We start from the raw sequence: 26,322 nt of genomic DNA, 5'->3' as shown, positions 1-26,322 counted from the left end.
TCAGACAATGTCTAGAAAACGTCCTTTGAGAATAAATTTAGTTTTTTTTAACCAATGGTTATCTGCATGTATAGAACTGTTGTTAAATCTCATTTGGTTTTTTTTTTCACGTAAGGTGCATCAGAAACGTCATGACGTAAATTTTAAACTCTTCCATGTATTATAACGTTACATGCATACACTTTACGTATTATACATAGTTACTCGAAACACAGCGATAACTTTTTTATTTTTTCACTATTTGAAGTCTAACATGGTTTTCTGCCTGGACATTTTCCTTCTACTATCAAGTGTTTCCCATCCTGTTTCGAAATAAAGAGAATCCCTAGAAGCAAAAATAGGTAATCCTGTGACGATTCTTGCTGCAAACAATTGTATTTGTTCTAACCTTTCGGAATCAGTGAAAGTGCACCCGCCCCATACATCAGATGCATATTCTAACTGAGGTCTTATAAATGAAGTATATAACAATGATAGTGACTTTCTATTAAGTTTGAATTTGAGTTTTTTCATTAGTCCCAATTACTTTTGAGCATTTGCTATAATAGAGTTGATATAAACTGTCCATGAAAGATCCTCAGAAAAAATAACACCTAAATGTTTGTGAGAAGACACGAATTCCAAATCACGATCTTGAAATTTTAACAAGGGATTTACAGTATTTTTTTTAATATTAAAATGAACTGCTTTGGTTTTTGAAGGATTGGAGCTCAAAAGCCATTTTTAGACCAAATTTCTAGATTTAAAAGATCTTGATTTAGATTAAATTCTATATCTTGTACATTGATTGCAGCATGTTGAGAACTATTATCATCTGCAAAAAGTCTACAGAATGTTAACATATTATCTGCTATATCATTTACATAAATAAGAAATAACAATGCCCCAAGGACAGAGCCTTGAGGCACTCCGGCATTCACAGGCTTTGTAAACGACAACACTTCTCGTTACATAACCTTTTGCTTTCTATTAACAAGATAAATATTAAACCATTTAAACAGATTCCCAGTGATACCATAAGTATGGAGTTTAAACAATAAACGTTTATGCCAGACGCGGTCAAACGCTTTAGACAAGTCACAAAATATCATGCAACATGATTGGCCTTGATCAATTGCTTTTAAAATGTGATCACATGTTTCTATAAGCTGGTAAACAGTTGAGTGGCCAGGTAAAACTCCAGCTTGATATTTATAAAAAAATGATTGTCATGAAAATAATTGTACACATGTTTGAAAATAATTCGCTCCATTATCTTTGACTTAACAAAGAAACAGGTCTATAATTTGACATTTGAGATGAATCACCTTTCTTATATAAAGGTAAACAGTGGAGTGGCCAGGTAAAAATCCAGCTTGATATTAATAAAAAAGTTTATTGTCATGAAAATAATTGTACACATGTTTGAAAATAATTCGCTCCATTATCTGTGATACACAACTTAACAATGAAACAGGTCTATAATTTGACATTTGAGATGAATCACCTTTCTTATATCAAGGAAGAACATGGGATATTTTCCAGGAGCTTGGAAACGTACAATCTCTTAAAGAGCGATTAAATAATATACACAGAGGTTTTGCAATAGTATACATAGTACTTTTTAACATTTTATGACTTATATTATCTAGCCCCACGGCCTTGTTAACATGAAGAATTGATACAATATCTATAACTTCTTGTTCTAAAATACATATATCAGAGATAAAATTGTTGCATACAGAGTGAAATTTGGGTAATTTAGCTTCGTTGTCATCTAAAAATGAAGTAGAAGAAAAATAATCGTTCAGAACTTCAGCCTTTTCTGCATTGGAATAAGCTATCGATTGTTCACCCGCTTTCAAGGTAAATTGCAATGGAGGAATTTCAGTAGACATTTTAATATTAAAAACGTTCTTCAATAATCTCCAATAGAGTTTTGGATTATTCTTACTTGAATCTAATAAGCTGAGCTCCAAATTATCATAGTAATTAATAATGGCATACTTTTTTTTATATTGTTTACTTTATTGCGAGATTTTTTAAACTTTTGCATATCTAAAGCGTTATTTGATGTCATTGCAATTTTCCTTAAACGATTTCGTAAACTTATTTCTTTACGTAGAGCTGAGTCGAACCATGGTTTATCCTTTGGTCGTATAGTTATTAATTTTTCTGGAATGGATTCCTTAATATGAGAAAAAAAATGTATGTGAAAAATTAACCGTAGCATTATGTACATTATCGGTCCTCATTATTAATGTTTCCCAGTCGGTATTGGTAATAACAGAATTAAGTCTGTCAAAATCAGCATTTTTATAAAGCCAAACTTTGCGCTTGTAAGCACAGTTAAGATTTAAATTAGTTTTGACACAAACATATGTAGCTTTGTGGTCACTAACGGAATGATCCACATTTAAAACACCCGACTCAAAAACTGGGATGTCACGTGTTACTAAAATTGGGTCGATGAGTGTGCTCGTGTTTTGTGTGACTCTTGTCGGTTTGTGATTGTGTTTTCTAAAAAGTGGTTAGAGAGTAGCTTTCCTCTATTGAAGAAATGTGCGTTTCAGTAGCACTTTCAATATCTCTCGTCAAAGCCGTAACGTCAATATTCGAAAAGAACAATCTAGAGCTGCATGGTTATTATACACTTATTGCGTAATGGTGAAGGAAATATGAAGATTTATTCCCCCAAGAAAAATCATATTTTCTGAGGGCAACGCCCGGGGGAAATATGATTTATATTGGGGGAGTAAATCTTCATACTAGTATTTCCCTCATCATCATGCAATGAATTGTTTATTATACTGAACGACATGTGATTATATATAAATAGTGCCTGTTTGGGAGGGTAACAGTTGAAATTGACACCCCGAGAAACCATTGTCAACCGACAAGGAGCGGAGATTGATAATGAGTTTCAAGGGGTGTCATTTTCAACTATTTTCCTTCCAAACAGGCACTGTTTATTTTAATACTGAATGTCTTAGTTTTAGAAAAAAAATTACTGCTAGTAGGAAATGGCAACGAATTTTACGGTGAACCGTACGCGCATAATTTACGCTTATGTAACAATTCGTTGTGTTACCCGTTGCCAGGTGCGTTGCTAACACTGAGTGTAATAGAACGGATTATTAACTGCGTCTAAACCAATCAGATTTCAGTATCTTTAAAGCATGGAAGTATAATAATTTAGATCATTATATGATTGATGAATTCCTTGCTCTCTGATTCGCTCATATCCAACTATATAGAAAAAAACCAGAACGTTATATTCACCTGCACGTGACCTAAGTCAATATGATATTTGATATTTACCTCGCCTCTGGCTAGGTGAATATTGTACTTCTCGGGTAGCTTAATCGTCGTATTGACCTTGAAAACAGCAATAATTGTATAAAACATCAGGTTCTATTCGTTTTTCAACTCTCGTTGAGCAAAAACGCACTGAATGTTAAACGATTTCTTTCTTTGTTAGTTTTTTGATATAAGAGGATTTAAATTTATTAATATAGGTTCTAATCCGATTATATTTTAGGAATAGTCATTTGTTTACATCGTATGTTGATACTCGGGATTTTTCATACGCATGGAATGAAAATTCGCATGGCTTCCGAGGGGGTGGAATATGATGAAAACTAAGACGATGACAGGGAGATATGAAGTTTATTGCCCTGGCACGTGATTGTCTAGAACCAATCAGATAACGCGTTATACAGAATTACTATGATAAGGTATGACAAGATTATTACAGCGCCTTAATACCTTTTTTTTCAAATCTCTTCAGCCGGTGCAATTCCGAATCACTTGAACCCATAGCATATTGGACAATGTTTTGGTTAAATATTTGAACGATATTACAGTGCTAGAGAATCACAAGTAGATGATGTATGTTTGTCGATAAATAATCTATTCATTATGTTTTAAAAAAAAACGAAGTTGATGTCCTTTCAAAAAGGACTGCAATACGTAGACCATATGCATATATTTTCATTTTACCACTCGCAACAAAGGCACCTGAGTTTTTATCAATCAGTCCCTTTATAAGTCATATATCGAAAAATTCTACACCTACTATATATAAATACACAAGGTGTGCAACACCATTTTGACCCCCTCGTCGATTCAGGCTTCAATTTGCCACATAAATCAGATATGCCTACCGGTTTGCGTGTAACATTGAGTTCTAATTTGATATTTCTCACTATACATTTCGTCCTAAAGTTTAAATCCAACGCATTGATAACGCTATCAACTAAAATTCATGCAGACTTTGAATTTCGTCCCGAGGCTCGATAGCCATAAGCTGACGTCACGAAATTTTAACTCCGCACTGAATGCTCTAATACACAAACTTTTTAAAACAATAATTATAAATTGATTTCATTGACAAACTAAAATCAGAGACACTAAAGAAACCAAAAAACTATGTTGTTTGTTATCCTCATTTTACTTAACATATGCTAGCGCGCATCATGGAATATGCCAACAGAGCAATTGCTATTCATAACGCCATGTTCACTACATAATCGTTGTTTATTACTTATATTTGCATTTTACCACTCGCAAATACCCTGTATTATCCTAGACCTTGACATTTAGCTATTGCATCAAAATTAACATTCAGCCTGTAATGTATCTTTTTAATTCACATAGATTTGTTAACAAAATCAATGATATGTTATAACAGTAATTCCTTTAAAATGTTATTATAAGACATGTTTTAATTTTAAGAATACATCAATTTCATGGAGTTGGAGAAAAGCACATGATGTATCATAATAGTGGTTTAAATCTATAACGTCACTAAATAACGTTGTTTATTTGTAAAGTGTACCACTAAATTTGTACTTTGTTTCACGTATAGCTTTGAATCTTTTATATTGTTAATTATGCAGTGACAGCTTTGTGTGAATTTTTAATTTCATATATTAATGCATTTCTCTCGAGATTTAAACTTTTATACAGTCACTTAATTATTCAATCAGATAAAGAGTCACATAATTATTCAATCGTTTTCAAGAGTCACATAATTATTCATTCGTTTTTCAATCATGTTTTGCCATAAGTGCATAAACATTTTATTTGAAAGTACACTAGCCTCACCTTAAAGTAAAGTTCGACTATTTCTGAAAACAGACAAACAAATTGCAATTTATGCTACTTGAAGCATGTTTAGGTTTCTGCATTAAGTAAACTTATTTCATGAAGATGACGGTTGATATCACATGCCGATCGTGTCTTTAAAAAGAGTACTCTCTTTCGTTACTGTTGACCGACAAATTTACCATTGCAGTGCCTGTGCTCATGGCATTGAATCCCGATCCCGATTCAGATAAACGTGTGCTAGCCAGGTTCCCTGGACTGCGTTTAAGATCGTAGCTGCTACATAGGGCTACGTAGCAGCTTTGCTGTTGAACGGTAAGCTAATGTAGCTAGTACGTAGAAATTCATATCCAAAATATTTTTTGCTAAGCAGCAAAATCAAGATGGTCACCTGAGTTACCACTTTGTAACAAACATGAAATCTCTTTATTCAGTTATATTTTTTCATCATTTAAGTTATAATTAATATCAAAATGTATAATTCCGCCTGAATTTAACAAATTACGTCGATTTATTTAGTCTTATATTGAATATTTCGAACTTCAAATCAGAGACCTAGCGGCTAACCTAGCGGTCCGTTCAATAGACCTAGATACATGTATCTACACCCTAGCGGCTAGGCTACCTGCTACGATCTTGAACGCAGCCCAGATCGATCTACTCATAATCCCGCACAGAAACCAAGCTAGCTATTCGCAAGCCGAATTTTCCCCCTCACATCTGGTTTAACCTCGCTTTTATATTGTCTTCGTGGACCACGCAATAAACAACTAATCACCAAAAAAAAAAAAGAATAAATAAGATAAACAAAAACTAAAACCACAAAACACATTTGAACTCGTGTCACTATCCCGATTCCGTATAGTTTGTCAGTATTTTTCGAGAGCAAATGACAACTCTTGGTTGAATGTCGCTAGGTTGCTGGGACGCTGAAGAAATTTACGGATTTTTGGAATATTGTCCGAGTCTTCCTTTCATGTTTAGTATTGTTTAAACCATATAATGATGAATGTTTATTCCATTTATCTCTCTATTAAATACACTATATTGACATAATCTGATTGCACCTTTTCAACATGAAGCGTACAGTAACACCATCATAACAAGACAATATAAGTAGGTTGTTGAATATAACATATAAATTTGGCAGTGGTGATTCTATGTGGACCTACGAAAATATTCAAAACAGTCACAACATATTGTTTATTTATCCGAAAATATGTATTACGAAAACGTAATTTATTTAGTATACATGTATAAACTTCATTAATCAAGTATTCATACAGTTTTTATACGAGGGAAAATCAGAAAGTATTTTAATTGAATAAGTTTGTGTTATGGATTTCTTGAAAATTTACCCCATTTGAGGGCCAAAATAAGTGACAAGCAAATCAAGTTTCGTCGGGGTTATTACGTAAGAAGCAAATCAGGCTGTCTTCTTACCATTAAAAAAATTAGGCATCTTTGTTTTGAATAATTCATATTTTAAACAAGTCCAGAAATTGTATTTGTAAGGATAGGACAATCGGATATTCAGGGCCTATTTCTTTTATTTCATGTGTAAAGTAAGCTTCTATTTTGTGTTTTAGGACTGGGCTGGCTAATGATGACAATCTCCTTCGTGGTGGCCTGGTATTACAACACTGTGATGTCTTGGGTCATTTATTATTTTGTCCATGCATTCTTCCCCAAGATTCCATGGTCAACGTGTGATAATTGGTGGAACACAGATCACTGCATCGTCAGTCATAAGGACAGACTGACACTGAATAAAACCGCTGTCAATCAGAACCTGACAGGGCTTCTGTTTAATGAGACTGATGCTTCCTATCAATATAACAGTACACATGATAATCACAGTTTGACATATAACACGGCAGCTCATGAATTTTGGCAGTACGTCGCTACCATAGTCTGTCCTAAGATATTTATGCAGCCCATTTGGCTGATTTTTAATAAAAATACACATACCTGTAAAAGAAGTGCAATTGAAATCGATGAAATGGAAAATCTCCAAGATATCTTCATTGACGCATTGTCATTTTTCACACGAAAAAATTCACAGGAACCAAAACAATTTTTTGCGGACATTTATTATTGGAAATTTTCAAATCTTTTCTTCATTCGGAATTCCTGTGCATTTTTTTAAAGTTATCATCCGGGTCTTCTGCAATACAAAATCCACTAATCATCACATTTTTAGCTGTGTATTGAAACCTGATAAACAAAAGGGGCGGTTCAACGGAGAACTCTTTGGAATTTTACATACTTTTGAATGAACATCATTTGAATCCTGATGTATTTATGAATATCGAGTAATCAAGCAAAACGTGAATCAAAGATATCTTGGGACAGAGTATAATCATAAATTACTGTTCTTTTTTTAAACAATCTTTATTTCATTTTCAGTCGACATATTCTTCTTATAACACTCTCGGAATAGATCCTGATAACGGCACCAAAATCTCTCTTCAAGACGAGAATAGTTCTTGATAAACATGTGGTTTCAAAAATTACACAATATTTCCTTTTGTTCTTTGAATAGGTTTAATGTTCTGAGGCGTTCCGAGGGCATAGAACACCCTGGTTCTGTTCAGTGGCATCTAGTGTTGGTTTTATTTGCCTCCTGGGTTCTAACATTCTGCTGTCTTATCAAAGGAGTACGTTCAGTTGGAAAGGTACACATTTAAAACAGCACGTTAAATGTATTGCAATATATAACATGTTCAATGAGGTATTATTCTAACAAGAATCTTGGTAATCATATCGTTTACTTGGTAAAGAGATGCATGTCCCGTGTACGGTATTGTCGACTTTGTTATGTTGCATGAATCAGAATGAATATCGTATCAATATTGTGCCACTTTGTTGACACAAAGGAGACATCGTATACCTCATATCCCGCTAACATCGTTGCATCGTTGTTATTGGCAATATCATAAACCTTTTATCATTACATTGTCGATATTGTACATTGTTAGACAATGAGTCAACATCGTACTTACATCATTTATATCGTCGAAACAGCATGTCAACATCTCATTTAAAACAGTTTACTATTTATGTTCACTCCATCGACAACGTGATTATTTTTTTTCTTTTAAGGCTGACATACAGCATTTGGATGATTAAGAAAATCTTATTAAAATCAAGGCAGACAAAGTAATCTCATTGCAGTATCAAAATTGTCGATATCCCAATGTCGACAGTCTCGACGGTGTTGGCATCGAAGAAGTAATGACGATGCATTCGATGTTAACTCGATATCGGATCACCATTGTCGATCATGCGATATTGACTATTTAAGGAATAATAAATCATTTAATATTTATTGATTTGATGAGATATCGCCGCTTCTGATTGGTCGAAAAATTTCTTTGATACCTGCATCAATAAAATTTTTGCCGGATCTACTTTTCTCAACTGTTCTGATCTAACACTATTTATAGAACGGGAATTTCCAAGATAAACACTGTCAAGAAAATGTAAAGTTGTGTCTGTTTTATTGTCAGCAAACAAAATGCAACCTTGTGAATATAAACAATTGAAAGTTTAACCTTCAAAAATAAACAAAACACATTATTTGATTCACGAAATAGAAAATTAAGCGTCTTCTCACGATTTCGTCTGCTTGAGATCAATCAACATTTACAGCGAGGCTGGCTGTTCCCTTTCCAGGAATATTATAACGAACATATAGGCCTATAAACTTTCACGGTAACACTGCTGTTCAAATTTGGTAACAATAATTTTTTAATTTACACACGTACATGATCGGTCATCAGAATAAGCGTCGTAAAGAAAAGCTATGAGTGATGCATCAACTCCTTCTGCGCATTCCAAGCGGCTGATATACCATTTAAGTACATCACTGGCTATCTAGTTACCACAACGTTTACAAAAGTCGCTTATACATACATCCACGATCGCCTTTCCTTGGATGGTTATGTCCAGTTGCATATTCCAGCGATCTCACATGAAAACTAATTTTATTACGAGTTTTTCTGCACAGTGAATAATATCACAATCTATCGCATATATTTTCCTTTCGTTTTCAATTCAGCCGGTTCAGATTTTAACTCACTATTTGTGTTTAATCCTTTAATTCAGCTCAATAGCTCTGCATCAGCTGAAGGCGCATCCATTTTGAATATTGTTGCTGTTGTTGTTTTGTATTCATACGCGCCGCTTTATTTACATTATTTACATTTTTGATCAATAACACATCACATTTTTTTATTTGAAAATGTTTTATTGAATGATAAGAAATGAAGATAATAATTTTTCTATTCATCGACGTATCAAAGAAAAAATTGACCGGAAAACTTTTTCATCAATGCGCTATGCGCATTGATGAAGTTTTCCGGTCAATTTTTTTTTTTGATACGTCGATCAATAGAAAAATTATTATCTTCATTTCTTAATACATACTATATGTTTACTCGATATTGTATCAACATTTAGATTATATGATGTTGACTATCGAGATATAAAGTGATAAAGATGCATACGATGTTAACTCGATATTGTATTAACATTGTCGATTATGCAATGTTAACTGTGTCGACATGAAGAAGTGATAAGATGCATACGATAATCGTTATTGTTAAAGTTGACTGTGCGAAGTTGACTTTGGCAACATAGCAAAAGTTATAAAGATGCTAACGATGTTTACTTGATATTGTATCATTTTTGTCTAAAATGCAATTTCGAGTAAGTAAAATGAATTGGCTATGTATAACTATAAAAGAAACAAAATATTGACATAATTTGTTTTGAAAATTTAAAAAGAATAAATTTTTTTATCGTTTTTAGGTTGTATACGTGACGGTCATTTTTCCATACATTCTCCTGACAGTAATTCTTATACGAGGTCTGACGCTAGATGGCGCTATAGATGGGATAATTTTCTACCTGAAACCGGACTTTACTAAAGTTTTTAATTTTCAAGTAAAAAGTTTACAGTTATTTTGATCCAGTAATGCTAATTAGTTTTTTTTATATAATAAATATTATATACATAAAAATTCGATTTCATGTTTTCGTAAACTATGCCATTGAAGGTTTGGATGGAGGCGGGAATGCAGGTCTTTTATTCACTTGGCCCGGCCTGGGGTGGTCTCATTACTATGTCAAGTTACAATAGATTCAACAACAAGTGTATGAAGTAAGTTTGTTATACAAAATCTTGTGTTGCAAAACATGAATTCTTACAAATGCAATACCTTAATGTCACTGAGATCGTTGTTTTTGCTGTCATTTGACGTTTACTATTTTTTTCCGGCTTTCACTCAGCGACGCTTGGTATGGTACATTAGCTGATGGCCTGACGAGTTTTTACGTTGGATTTGTTGTCTTTTCCATTCTGGGTTTTATGGCTAAAGATGTTGGCTTGACTATGGAAGAAATTTCAAAGTCGGCTTCTGGTGTGTTTCTGAAAGCAACATTGATTTTTTAAAAATGCTGTTAACATGAAAATGTCTGCGGGAGCAATACTCTTTAAATATTAACGTTGTTTTGCAATCGTTTAAGGTGGTATGGGACACCTGTCGATATTAGTGTGGATAAAAGTACATTGTAATTTACCGTTTAAGATTTTTTTCAAATCATACACTATTTGGTTAAATATTATGTTTTAAACATTTTTGAGAAGGTAAAAATGAGAAAAGTCCCCGCGGAATTCGAACTCATGAATAACAGATTCGTAGTATGTGCTCTAACCCATTGTGTTACGCTGTTAGATAAACATGTACCAACTTTGGGTAAGAAAAAAATAGAAGATTGGACCTGATTTTATTGTTTATTTCGATAGGAAGTACGTCACGATATGGAAGTGCCCCATACTCCCTTAATATGAATAACCCTTAAGAGGGATCGATGGTCATGGATATTTTTAGACTATGTTGATCTCATTAAAAAGAATAGCTCTGAATAAAGATAAAAGAAAATACTCAAATTTCAAAATTAATATACTTAGAATTTTTCTTTATATATTAAAACATCATTTCAAAAAATTTAAGGTAGAGATGATGGTTACTTCGTTAACCATCTAGATTCTTTAATAATGTTAACATATGGGTTTTTTATGGATTCTTTACTTCAGCAAATCCCCTCTAAGAACACCTACAAAATGTAGTTAGAAGGAGGTTTCAAAATGTGTCTCGGAAAAAAATATCTTCGTTTACAATTTGTTAAACTATGTAACAATGTCTTTTAATGGCTAAAAGAAGGGAGGGGGTTTTGAAGCAAAATCAATATATTTTTTTTATCAGGACCGGGTCTAGTATTTGTGGCTTATCCGGAAGCACTGACCAAACTCCCGATGCCCCACCTGTGGGGAGTGCTGTTTTTCCTTATGTTGATTACAGTTGGCGTGGACAGTCAGGTAAAGTGAGACTAATGACATAAGTAGTGGATTGTGAAACTAATAAAATACGTTGTGGATCGATTAGCAAACTTGTTCTTCTTTTTCAAATGAAATACTAGTAAAATACCACTACTCGAAAATCCTTTGAGGTGTGAAACTTATTGGTACGTACATGCATTTTGAGAAATTCAGTTGTTTTAAGTATATTTCAAGAAATATCGATTTAGGGTTTTTTTATACCGTTTAACTTACAGCTATATGAACATGCTATACACAGGTATTGGTACCGTAACACTATGGGACAATGCAGGTTTTTATTTTAAGAAATGCATTAATAGGAATTTATTGTTTTATATTTTTTAGTTTGTAATGTTTGAGACCGTTTCTAGTGGCCTTGCTGACAGATTTCCAAAGTTACTGAATTCCCGCAAAGTTTTCACAACGGCTTGTTTGTGTGTTTTTCTCTTTGTTTTCGGAATTCCCTTCACAATTAACGTAATTATTGTCATTTAAAACTTTATGTGGGGCAGCAAAAATATTTTTTTGAAAATTTACATAGCTGAAATGTTTTTAAAATTTTGGGTATAAATTTTCCTCGTTTTGGATTTTTTGATGAATACAATTTTTTGATTGAAATGTCATAACAATTAATTCAATTTGTATGTTTTGTTGTTTCATTTTAGGGAGGGGTATACCTTTTTCAGCTGATAGATTGGTACGCTTCAAGTTTCTGCATTACGTTTGGTTCTTTCTTGGAATGTATCATAATATCCTGGATCTATGGTAAGATAAGGTCCAATACAGTATCAGATAATTTAAAAGGCATACATGTATTCAACTAAATTCAATTTCTGCTAAGGCTTCAATTGAAAAGTCCACAACGGTGTTCTTCCATATTTTAGCTTAATAATAAGCATAAATTCTTTCTTTAATCAATTTTTAGAGTTAAAACTCAATTTGTAAATAAGAAAATAAAATTCAATGAGACATAAGTCAAAATATACTTTCATTAAAAAAAGAAGATTTGTATAAAAGAGATAAATCATCAAATGTGTGTTCAATTTGACCTGGTTGGGGGAAGTATTGTTTTAGGTTTTGGTGAACAAATACCTTCAACTATTAAACAAAGGGCCTATTTATGGCTTATTGCGTGAATGCACGAGTACGTTGTATTTCTGTTTTACGACAATATCTGGTTTGCTTTTATTTTATCTATCAATTTTTTTATTTTCAGGCGCAGAACGTTACAGCCGTGATATAGAGATGATGATAGGGAGACCTATGCCTATCCTCATGCGAATCAGCTTGTGTGTAGTGACTCCAATAGTCATGTTGGTAAGAACCTGACAGATGCCTTTCTATTTATAAAAAAATCACTTAGCAACAGGGAAATCATGTCCTCTCCACTTTAAAAAAAGTTAGATTTTTTTCATATTCACCAGAATAAAAAAAAAACTACAATGCAATTGGTTCCTGCACTTTTTGTCAAACTTCTCCACCTATGACAAACGATGTAACATGCTTGAAAAAATATTTCACGAGTTGAAGATATTAATTTTGGTATCCTTATGACCAAGAAGTATATTAATTAAGTATATATAGTTCATGTACTGAAACAAGTAACAAATACATAAATATGACTATTGTACCGATGAATTTTGTACTTTTGTGAGGCTAAAACAATTATTTTTAGACCCTTTTCCTGGGATCAGTGGCTATATACGAGCCTCCACACTCGGCAAGCTACACTTATCCGGACTTTGCTATTGGTATAGGACTGTTTTTTGCCATACTGCCTCTGTTACCAATACCTATAATTATGGTATCTGGACTGGTCCATTCAGAAGGAACATTATGGCAGGTAATGTGATTTACATGGACATTTGTGAAAGTCAGAAAAAAGCTCTTTAAACTTCAGTGTATTCCGAACATAAGCAGTGTTATGTGTTTCTGAAATGTCCCATGCATTTGATAACCGGTCTCCTTCTCTGTATAGAACATTTCTAAGATAAAACTTTTGTATGGTTTACAGAGGATTAAAACCCTTACTCGTCCGGATTCAAGCTGGGGACCAAACAGCAAACGTCACTGGCAGACGTACACAGTGTATGAATACAGAGGAGGCGTTGTGGACAGAATCCGTGTCAATTTGCTGGGGAACCGTCACCAATAGGCAAGAGGACCAAGGAAGACAAGAGCTATAAATAGTTCTGGTGAAATAAATGTTGACTGATTAACTACGAGAAACAAAGGAACAACGAAACGGTTAAACTACTGGAAAAAGTCGTGATTTTATCTTTGGTCAATTTCAGGGAAAACGCAAACAGACAAATAAGCAACTGAATAAAATCACAGATATTATGTGCTTGGTATGGATAAAAAATACATTTTGCAAAAAGGATCATAAATGATCATAATGTTAAAATCAAAATACTTTTGATCCATATGTTTTAGGGAGTTGTTGAGTATTGTTTTTGTTTTGATTTCTTCTTCCGTTTTTGAGTTGGACTTTTTCATATTTTCTTTTTCCATTTTCGTTTTAGTTCTTTCCATGAAAGAAGAAAGATTTTTTAAACTAACGCCCACTTGTATAAACCGGGTTGGTGTGATAAATCTAGAACATTCGATATGTCTTGCAAAATAAGACCTGTCGTTTGTCATGCAACAGTCAGTATTCGGGTATGTTTCAGCATATTAAGTTACTTTAACCCTCTCATGGGAGAAACGATACAGGTATGCTAGCTTTATGTCTTACATATAAATCAATTTTGCGTAATGATGGTAACCGAAAGTCGAATTTCTATGGAAGTCAAATTTCGTATACAATAACAAAACGTCTGGCTGTTAGAGAATTTTTTCCTTCCCTTTTTCTTCTGAAACAAATCTATCTTGTTTGGAAGGGAACAAATTGAAATGTGTACCTTTATAAGGTCATAAATGCAAAGAGCATATCATATATCTAAAAACAATATTTTTTATAAACATCCTTCTTATATCACATGTTATTTTCATCATTAAGATTAGTATTATAGTTAGAAATTCTTTAACTTCAGAGAAGTCTGGGAAGGATGTTTAAAATTTTCTTGTGAACTCAAAAAGCTGGAATACGTACAACTAGATGCTGCAAGAATAGTCACCGGTTTTTAAATATTTGCCTCTAAATATTCTCTCTATTTTGAAACAAGTACACTAAATGTAAGACGAAAAATTGCTAGACTCAAAACAACGTTTAAGGTTATCTGATCCTCAGCCTCAAAGTATTTTTTTATTATCAAAAAAGTGATCTATCCTTCAAACATTATAAATGAAATAAAGTAAAATCAAATTGTTGGATGGTATCCATGCATTTTATAAAGTGATTGCAATTTTGGCCACGGTGGATATAATGGAAATATACAAGCTGATACCAAATTAGAAGAATATAAAACAGTCGTATCGATGCATCGGTGGCTCGAACCCCTTCACCTTTGTGTATTAGGTCTCCGTGGAGCCACTAAGCCAAGCAGTTCGTTTATCAGCTGTGTGTAATATTAACACTTCAAAACTAATTAAATTTGTTTATATTGAAGACAGATTTATAGTACAAATAAAATTATTCCGCATAATTAAGAGTTATCGAAGATTGCTGGTGATTGGAGATCGTTAAGGTTGAAAAAAAAATTTGTGCAACACAGTTTCCACGACAAACGTTGTAATGTATAACTAAACAGTGAGAAATTCTAAAGAAATTCTAAAGATTGTTGCCAACCAAAATGTAGAAACTTCGCCACAACTGCATAGTATTACTGGATTGTGACTTGATTAAGTATGATATTGTTGAAATCATTAGTTTGAAGACATACGTATTTTATTATTTTCCTCCTGTATAAAATACATTGTATGCTGGCTCCAAAGATGAGCTTTTCAATTATGTTTTGGCATCAGTAATATAAATACATTTATTGTTAATGCAGCCGCATATTTCGCAATGGGGATGTGATGAATTTTGTGACTATATATTAATATGAACACTTGTTTTCCCCTTTTCACGTTTTCATTAAAAATATTAAAAATTTAAATTACAAGCTAACATATGCATATATCTAATTTGCTAACAGAAAACCTACTTTATTGTTTGTAAAAGCATTGATCTTTATAGATATGACTTTTTATTTGCATGCGAAAACTTTGTTTGTCCATTATTATAGGTAGAGGGCTACATAAGTTATAGAACTTGTACCCAATCTCATTGAAATATATTAAAATAAAATATGTTCAAACCAATTCTTTAATTTAGACGTTTAATATAATAACAACTGATAATGGGGAAAAAACCCAAAACAAAGGGTATGTCCAATGCATATGTTGTAATTAGATGATATTTTTGTGTATGATTAGATAATCATACAATTTAGTGCGTTTTGATGTGTTCTGTAAATAATTCTGTTACATTCAGTTTCATCTCTGTTCCCAAATTAGCATACATGAACATGTATCGTATACGTGGTGCTGAATTCAGCGTTTCATTGTTTTGCTATGCAAATGTGGGCTTGCGTTTTTTATCTTGGTATCCCTATAGCAAACTGATTCGGTATGAATGAAAATATACTCTCCTCGTGATTACATGTATATATCATTAAATCATGGCTTAGGTGTTTTTACATTGTCAACATGCCACGGTCGGTCTCGCTTATTTTATTTAATGGTTGAAAGTTTCGTATTGACAATGAACTTTATTCTCATAACTGAATTTACAGTGTAGAGAAAATACATATGTACAGTATGTACACACTACAATAGATATTATAGATGAAAATCATTGGTACAGGCATGATGAAGGGATAACGGATATAATTTAACCAAGAGAGCTAACTCTCTCAAATATAGTATCTAATAGTTTATAAATATAAGTTAGTTTATGTTTGTGACATTAAACAGTTTTTCAACATTTGGATTTGTTATGAAATAATTTGGTAAACATATAACCCTTGAATTGGATATATATACATCAGTACATTTGAAAAGGTAGTGAAATTCATCCCATATTTCTTGCAGGCACATTATTTACAAATTATTGTAAAACAAATGCAATTGAAATCGATGAAATGGAAAATTTCCAAGAAATCGTCTTTGACGCATTGTCTTTTCACATAAAAAAATTCATAGGAACGAAAACAATTTTCTTGCGGAGATTTATTAATGGAAATGTTCAAATCTTTTCTTCATTCGGAATTCCTCGTGCATTTTTTAAAGTTATCATCCGGGTCTGCTGCAATACAAAATCCACTAAACATCACATTTTTTAGCCGTGTATTGAAACCTGATAAACTAAAGGGGCGGTTCAACGGAGAACTCTTGGGAATTTTATATACTTTAGAATGAACATCATTTGAATCCTGATGTATTTATGAATATCGAGTAATCAAGCAAAACGTAAATTAAAGATATCTTGGGACAGAGTATATTCATAAATTACAGTTCTTTTTTTAAACAATCTTTATTTCATTTTCAGTTGACATATTCTTCTTAGAACACTCTCGGAATAGATCCTGATCACGGCACAAAAAACTCTCTTTTCAAGACGAGAATAGTTCCTGATGAACATGTGGTTTCAAAAATTACACAATATTTCCTTTTGTTCTTTGAATAGGTTTAATGTTCTGAGGCGTTCCGAGGGCATATAACACCCTGGTTCTGTTCAGTGGCATCTAGTGTTGGTTTTATTTGCCTCCTGGGTTCTAACATTCTGCTGTCTTATCAAAGGAGTACGTTCAGTTGGAAAGGTACACATTTAAAACAGCACGTTAAATGTATTGCAATATATAACATGTTCAATGAGGTATTATTCTAACAAGAATCTTGGTAATCATATCGTTTACTTGGTAAAGAGATGCATGTCCCATGTACGGTATCGTCGACTTTGTTATGTTGCATGAATCAGAATGAATATCGTATCAACATTGTGCCACTTTGTTGACACAAAGGAGACATCCTATACCTCATATCCCGCTAACATCGTTTGCATCGTTGTTATTGGCAACATCATACACCTTTTATCATTCATACATTGATTACATTGTCGATATTACATGTACATTGTTAGACAATGAGTCAACATCGTACTTACATCATTTATATCGTCGAAACAGCATGTCAACATCTCATTTAAAACAGTCTACTATTTATGTTCACTCCATCGACAACGTGATTATTTTTTTCAGACAGACAGCATTTAGGTGATTAAGAAAATTTTATTAAAATCAAGGTAGACAAAGTAATCTCATAGCAGTATCAAAATTGTCGATATCCCAATGTCGAAAGTCTCGACGGTGTTGGCATAGAAGAAGTAATGACGATGCATTCAATGTTTACTCGATATCGGATCACCATTGTCGATCATGCGATGTTGACTATTTAAGGGATAATAATGCATACGGTGCTTACTCGATATTGCGATTTTGTATCAACAATTAGATTATGTGATGTTGACTATCGCGATATAAAGTGATAAAGATGCATACGATGTTAACTCGATATTGTATTAACATTGTCGATTATACAATGTTAACTGTGTCGACATCAAGAAGTGATAAGATGCATGCGATAATCGATATTGTATTAAAATAGTTGACTGTGTCGACATAGCAAAAGTGATAAAGATGATAACGATGTTTACTTGATATATCACTATTGTCTAAAATGCAATTTAGAGTTAGTAAAATGAACTGGCTATGTATAACTATAAAAGAAACAAAATATTGACATGATTTGTTATGTAAATATAAAAAGAATAAAATTTTTTATCGTTTTTAGGTTGTATACTTGACGGTCATTTTTCCATACATTCTCTTGACAGTCATTCTTATACGAGGTCTGACGCTAGATGGCGCTATAGATGGGATAATTTTCTACCTGAAACCGGACTTTACTAAAGATTTTAATTTTCAAGTAAAAGGTTTACAGCTATTTTATGCAGTAATGATAATTTTTAAATTAGTTTTTTTTTATATGGTAAATATTATATACATAAAAATTCGATTTCACGTTTTCGTAAACTATGGCTTTGAAGGTTTGGATGGAGGACGGAATGCAGGTCTTTTATTCACTTGGCCCGGCCTGGGGTGGTCTCATTACTATGTCAAGTTACAATAGATTCAACAACAAGTGTATGAAGCAAGTTTGATATACAAAATCTTGTGTTGCAAAACATGAATTCTTACAAATGCAATACCTTAATGTCACTGAGATTGTTGTTTTTGCTGTCATTTGACATTTACTATTTTTTCCCCTTCTTTCACCCACAGACGCTTGGTATGGTACATAAGCTGATGGCCTGACGAGTTTTTACGCTGGATTTGTTGTCTTTTCCATTCTGGGTTTTATGGTTAAAGATGTTGGCTTGACTATGGAAGAAATTTCAAAGTCGGCTTCTGGTGTGTTTCTGAAAGCAACATTGATTTTTTTTAAAATGCTGTTAACATGAAAATGTCTGCGGGAGCAATACTCTTTAAATATTAACGTTGCCTTTTGTTTTGCAATCTTTTAAGGTGGTATGGGACACCTGTCGATATTAATGTGTATAAAAGTACATTGTAATGAAAAATCTTTCACCGTTTTAGATTTTTTTTTCAAATCCTACACTATTTGGTTAAATATTATGTTTTAAACATTTTTGAAAAGGTAAAAATAAGAAAAGTCCCCACGGAATTCGAAGTCATGAATAACAGATTCGCAGTAAATGCTCTAACCCATTGTGTTACGCTGTTAGATACACGTGTACCAACTTTGGGTAACAAAAAAAAAATAGAAGATTGGACCTGATTTTATTGTTTATTTCGATAGGAAGTACGTCACGATATGGAAGTGTCCCATACTCCCTTAATATGAATAACCCTTAAGAGGGATCGATGGTCATGGATATTTTTAGACTATGTTGATCTCATTGAAAAGATTAGCTCTGAATAAAAAATAAAAGAAAATACTCAAATTTCAAAGCTAATATACTTAGAATTTTTCTTTATAGAATAAAGTTTAAACCTTATAACATCATTTCGAAAAATTTAAGGAAGATGATGGTTACTTCGTTAACCATCTAGATTCTTTAAAAATGTTAAGATATGGGTTTTTTATGGATTCTTTACTTCAGCAAAACCCCTCTAAGAACACCTACAAAATGTAGTTAGAGGGAGGTTTCAAAATGTGTCTCGGAAAAAATATCTTCGTTTACAATTTGTTAAACTATGTAACAATGTCTTTTAATGGCTAAAAGAAGGGAGGGGGTTTTGAAGCAAAATCAATTTATATTTTCAATCAGGACCGGGTCTAGTATTTGTGGCTTATCCGGAAGCACTGACCAAACTCCCGATGCCCCACCTGTGGGGAGTGCTGTTTTTTCTTATGTTGATCACAGTTGGCATTGACAGTCAGGTAAAGTGGGACTAATGACATAAGTAGTGGATTGTGAGACTAATAAAATACGTAGTGGATCGATTAGCAGACTTATTCTTCTTTTTCAAATGAAATACTAGTAAAATACCATTACTCGAAAATCCTATGAGGTGTGAAACTTATTGGTACGTACATGCATTTTGAGAAATTCAGTTGTTTTAAGTTTATTTCAAGAAATATAGATTTAGGGTTTTATTTATACCGTTTAACTTACAGCTGTATCAACCTACTATACACCAGGTATTGGTACCGTAACACTATTGGACAATGCAGGTTTTTTTTTTTTAAGAAATGCATTAATAGGAATTTATTGTTTTATATTTTTTAGTTTGGGATGTTTGAGACCGTTTCTAGTGGCCTTGCTGACAGATTTCCAAAGTTACTGAATTCCCGCAAAGTTTTGACAACGGCTTGTTTGTGTGTTTTTCTCTTTGTTTTCGGAATTCCCTTCACAACTAACGTAACTGAGGTGCTGTCTTCAGACAGTAATACCCGCACCAAGTGTTTGCCCCTAAATAACACTGTTTTGTACCAGTTTAATAAAAAATGAAGGCCACATGCAAGCTCCGGTAATACATTTAAAAAATATAATTTTCATAATCCCTTCCCATATGAAATACACATGAGCAGCACTTTATGTGCAATTTGGAGTTGAACTGTTTGCTGTGAATTTTCAGTTAATCAATAATCTTAACATGTCATGTCATAGAACGTATAACGGTCTATATGATTATTACAAACAAAATTAAAAATTAAATTATGCCCCCTCCCCGTGGCGGTTGCCGGTTTTAGATTTGCTTATGTGTGCCTACATATACATCATGGTGTGCACAGATTTAGAGAAGGGGTGAAAATTCATTTATATCAATTGTAAAATTACCAAAAATACACCTTGGACCCCAATGCTCTTACAGACATGTAAACGCTCTAACCCATTGCGCTTCAATGTTAGGTAACATTATTTTGGGGGTAAATATTTAATTAATATTTAATATACTTTATTGTTTATCTCAATAGGAAGTATACATCACAATATGCAGGTGTCCTGCACCACCTAAAAGCTGTTATTTACCTAATAAAATAGTGCAAGTGGATTTGAAGAATAGTTCATAAAAATTCATGCATGTTACAAATAACTGATCTTTGTCTGAAGTTACGTTCACAACACAGGTCTGCAGGTATCATTAGCGGGTACTAGTTTTACCCATCTCTTCGATTAGATTGGTTCACGTGTATACATGCATACATGTCTGTTTTCCATATGCAGAAAAGGATTAGTTAAGATCAGCTAAAGGAATTCATTATTGTGTTTTAATTGGATTATCATTATGATGCTGACCAATATAGGTAAGCATAATACATGTAGTAGCAGTAGCACAATATAATGAGATGCCAGCATACATAAGTTCTACTTTCACTTTCTAAATGTGATCTCCCTTTGACAGCATACTGTATCATCATCTTTTAATATTTAAATAAGCTTATCATCGTTACCTATCCTATCGCATTTGTAAATTTTCTGTCATTTTAGTTGCAAAAGTTAATTTTTTCATTTGTCAGACTTGCACTATTGAGTTGACCCCATCTTGACCCTGTGTAAACAATTTCTTATTAAATTTGTGTATTACATGTAAGTAAGTGTACTAGACACTTAATTATCATTTTTATATGAGTTATAATAGGAAGGAAGGAGTATTTCTTTCTTAATGTATTATAATGCATCAAATACAATGTAGGTCATGACCTTCTGGGACTAGCTTTTCTGACCCCACGAAACAAGAAAATGCAAAATATCTTCTAATGTCATTATGATGCATCAAATGGTGTAAAGTACATTAATGACCCCCAGGTGTTGTCTTTAACTCGCTTTGCCCTTGTAAGCGCATAGGAGAGTTGATTAAAATCAACTCCCAATAAAGTATTTTATCTTATTCATATGTTACAGTAGTGTTTGATCCATGTGGGTAATTCCTAGCCTAATGATGTCACTGCTTTGTTTAGGAGACTTTACAATTTCCCCAAATAGGCAAACACACATGCATATAACATTTTGTTTATAAATCTTAAAAATTGAAAATTCCGAAACCTTATTGCGCATCTATAGGATACCCTTAATCATATTCCAAGAGATGTTTTGTCTACTGTTGAAAATGTAGGAGGAGTTCGAGGAAGAAGGTTTTTTGTGAAAAAACGTCATTTTTTACTAATTATTTGACCCCAGGACTACCAGAGAATTTTTGAAACCTTTTTACAAAACAACCTGATACCCCAAATCAAACTCCAAGAGTTCAGTTTGCTGGTTTATAAGATGTAAGAGCAGTTTGAGAAAGTAAAACGTAACAGACGGACGGACGGACGGAACAGGGTAACAACAATATACCCGAACTTTCTTTAGAAAGTGCGGGTATAAATATGTGTTTAGATTATTTATTACGAATAGTAAGGTACACATAAAAATTAAAAAGAATAAAGTGCAAATGAGGAGGTCATTGTAAACTTAGTCAGTTTAGTGTATTTAAGCATTGAATCATAATTGTTGAAAGAAACAATCTCATAACTGCAGCGGTGTGTGAATACAAATTGAGTAACGCAAATTAGCGCGTTATGCACACATCGCTTCAGTCATGGTTTTTCGAGTTATGTCCAAGACACGATGTGAAAGACATAGAAAAGAGATACGTTTATGAAGGGTCATGAATGCATCATGTATTGAGATGATTTATCTACAGTTGAAAATGTAGGAGGAGTTTGAGGAAGAAGGTTTTTTGTGAAAAACGTCATTTTTTACCAATTATTTGACCCCCAGGACTAACAGAAGATTTTTGAAACCTTTTTACAAAACATGATACCCCAAATCAAACTCCAAGAGTTTCTTTAGAAAGTGCGGGTATAATTATTGTCATTAAAAACTTTATGTAGGGAAGCAAAAATATTTGTTTGAAAATTTACATTTCTGAAATGATTTTAAAATTTTGTGTATAAATTTTCCTCGTTTTGGATTTTTGATGAATACAATTTTTTGATTGAAAAGTCATAACAATTATTTAAATTTGTATGTTTTGTTGTTTCATTTTAGGGAGGGGTATACCTTTTTCAGCTGATGAATTGGTACGCTTCAAGTTTCTGCATTACGTTTGGTTCTTTCTTGGAATGTATCATAATATCCTGGATCTATGGTAAGATAAGGTCCAATACAGTATCATATAATTTAAAAGGCATACATGTATTCAACTAAATTCAATTTCTGCTAAGCCTTCAATTGAAAAGTCCACAACGGCATTGTTCCAGTTTTTAGGTTAATAATGAGCATATATTCTTTCTTTAATCAATTTTTAGAGTTCAAATTAGATTTGTAAATAAGAAAATAAAACACAATGAGACATAAGTCAAAATATACTTTCATAAAAAAAACTAGATGCTGTCATTAGACAGTAATACCCGCACCAAGTGTTTTCCCCTAAAAAACACTGTTTAGTACCATTTTAATTAAAAATGTAGGCCACATGCAAAACTCCGGTAATACATTTAAAAATTATAATTTTCATAACTGAAGGATGTTATCTTTAAATTATTGATATTTGATGATCCTATCTCAATTTAATTTTTATTATTAAGTCTCCCGAATGAAATTTGGAGACTTATTGTTTTTGTATGGTCCTTAATACATGTATTATTATTCTTCGTCTTCTTCTTTTTCTTCTTTCTCGCTCTGAACTTGTTCTAGGATCTATGTTTTTTTGAAGTGATAAACGTCAATTTTCTGTTACTTTTTGACTCCCTGGATGAAATTTAAATTTTTAAAACCTTACTGCACATCTAAAGAACAGTCCCTATCATATCCCAAGATATGATGTGTCTATCCATTAAATCATAAGAGGAGTTCTAGGATCTATGGGGTGTTTTTTTTTTTGAGTGATAAACGTCAATTTTCTGCTACTATATGATTCCCTGGATGAAATTTAGATTTTTAAAATCTTATCGCACATCTATAGGACAGCCCCAATTATATCACAAGAGATGACGTAGCTACCCCAAAAGTTATAAGAGGAGTTCTGGGAACCATACTTTTTTTGCCAAAAAACGTCATTTTTGTGTTGCCCACTGATCCCCTTGATAAAAATTCTGGAACCTGATCACACTTCAATATGACACCCCCAATCATATTCTAGAAGATCATTTGGCTACTGCAAAAAGAAAATGACGCTTTTGAAACCAGTTTTTTGAAGAAAAAAAAACATCATTTATTAGCAATTAATTGACCCCCAGGACAAAATTGAAATTTCAAAAACCTTATTGCGCATCTATAGTATACCCTAAGACATATTCCAAGAGATGATTTGTCTACTGTTGAAAATGTAGGAGGAGTTCGGGAAAGAAGGTTTTTCGTGAAAAAACGTCATTTTTTACCAATTATTTGACCCCAAGGACTACCAGAGAATTTTTGAAACCTTTTTACAAAACAACATGACACCCCAAATCAAACTCTAAGAGTTCAGATTGCTGGTTTATAAGATGTAAGAGCAGTTTGAGAAAGTAAAACGTGACAGACGGACGGACGGAACAGAATAACAACAATATACCCGAACTTTCTTTAGAAAGTGCGGGTATAAAAAGAAGATTTGTATAAAAGAGATAAATCATCAAATGTGTGTTCAATTTGACCTGGTTGGGGGAAGTATTGTTTGAGGTTTTGGTGAACAAATACCTTCAACTATTAAACAAAGGCCTATTTATGGCTTATTGCGTGAGTGCACGAGTACATTGTATTTCTGTTTTACGACAATATCTGGTTTGCTTTTATTTTATCTGTCAAATATTTTATTTTCAGGCGCAGAACGTTACAGCCGTGATATAGAGATGATGATAGGGAGACCTATGCCTATCCTCATGCGAATCAGCTTGTGTGTAGTGACTCCAATAGTCATGTTGGTAAGAACCTGACAGATGCCTTTCTATTTATAAAAAAATCACTTAGCAACAGGGAAATCATGTCCTCTCCACTTTAAAAAAAGTTAGATTATTTTCATATTCACCAGAATAAAAAAAAAACTACAATCCAATTGGTTCCTGCACTTTTTGTCAAACTTCTCCACTTATGAAAAACGATGTAACATGCTTGAAAAAATATTTCACGAGTTGAAGATATTAATTTTGGTATCCTTATGACCAAGAAGTATATCAATTAAGTATATATAGTTAATGTACTGAAACAAGTAACAAATATATAAATATGACTATTGTACCGATGAATTTTGTACTTTTGTGAGACCAAAACAATTATTTTTAGACCCTTTTTCTGGGATCAGTGGCTATATACGAGCCTCCACACTCGGCAAGCTACACCTATCCGGACTTTGCTATTGGTATAGGACTGTTCTTTGCCATACTGCCTCTGTTACCAATACCTATAATTATGGTATCTGGACTGGTCCATTCAGAAGGAACATTATGGCAGGTAATGTGATTTACATGGACATTTGTGAAAGTCAGAAAAAACCTCTTTAAACTTCAGTGTATTCCGAACATAAGCAGTGTTATATGTTTCTGAAATGTCCCATGCATTTGATAACCGGTCTCCTTCTTTGTATATAACATTTCTAAGATAAAACTTTTGTATGGTTTCAGAGGATTAAAACCCTTACACGTCCGGATTCAAGCTGGGGACCCAATAGCAAACGTCACTGGCAGACGTACAAAGTATATGAATACAGAGGAGGCGTTGTGGACAGAGTCCGGGTCAATTTGATTGGGAACTGTCACCAATAGGCAAGAGAACTAAGGAAGCCAAGAACTATAAATAGGTCTGTTGAAATAAATGTTGACTGATAAACTACGAGAAACACAGGAACAACGGAACGGTTAAACTACTGGAAAAAGTCGTGATTTTATCTTTGGTCAATTTCAGGAAAAACGCAAACAGGCAAATAAAAAACTGAATAAAATCACAGATATTATGTGCTTGGTATGGATAAAATACATTTTGCACAAAGGATCATGATTGATCATGATGTTTTGTTTTATTTTTTTCTAAGAAAGAAGAAAGAATATATTCGATAGTTTTTTAAACTAACGCCCACTTGTTTAAACCGGGTCGGTGTGATAAAACTAGAACATTCGATATGTTCTGTCGTTTTTTTATGCAACAGTCAGTATTCAGGTATGTTTCAGCATATTAAGGCTGTTGTTTACTCACGATATTTTAACACAAACGGGTCGCCGTAGTTAATGATGACGTAAATTTATTAAAATCCGAAAGACGAAAAATTATATTTTAGATTTATGTATATAAGTTATTTAATTTAAACTCTTCTTTAATTTAATCTTTGTTGTCTTATTATTTATCAAACAAAGGATTTTAAACTCTTTACGACATATGCCGTATATCAGCGCGCGGTAACATGTAAACAATCGTCTGTCAAAATGTTTTCGACCTGATTCAC

At 33.0% G+C, this 26,322-nt stretch overlaps 1 protein-coding gene and 1 pseudogene across 1 annotated transcript in view; one reads left to right on the top strand and one right to left on the bottom strand.

Moving 5' to 3' along the window:
• LOC128187771 (pleckstrin homology domain-containing family B member 2-like) overlaps positions 1-4,209 on the bottom strand; it is a 167,261-nt gene extending 163,052 nt beyond the window's left edge. The window contains exon 1 of the mRNA XM_052858341.1: positions 4,146-4,209. Within this exon, the coding sequence (XP_052714301.1) occupies positions 4,146-4,194 (49 nt within the window). The 5' untranslated portion in view covers positions 4,195-4,209. The remainder of the gene's footprint in view (positions 1-4,145) is intronic.
• LOC128187769 (sodium- and chloride-dependent glycine transporter 1-like) overlaps positions 1-26,053 on the top strand; it is a 27,009-nt pseudogene extending 956 nt beyond the window's left edge.
• The last annotated feature ends 269 nt before the right edge of the window (positions 26,054-26,322 follow it).

Source organism: Crassostrea angulata, chromosome 6 (genome assembly GCF_025612915.1).
Source record: "Crassostrea angulata isolate pt1a10 chromosome 6, ASM2561291v2, whole genome shotgun sequence".
NCBI classification, from domain to species: Eukaryota; Metazoa; Mollusca; class Bivalvia; order Ostreida; family Ostreidae; genus Magallana; species Magallana angulata.
The sequence above is the reverse complement of the archived record's forward strand: the minus strand, read 5'-3'. Positions and strand labels throughout refer to the sequence as shown.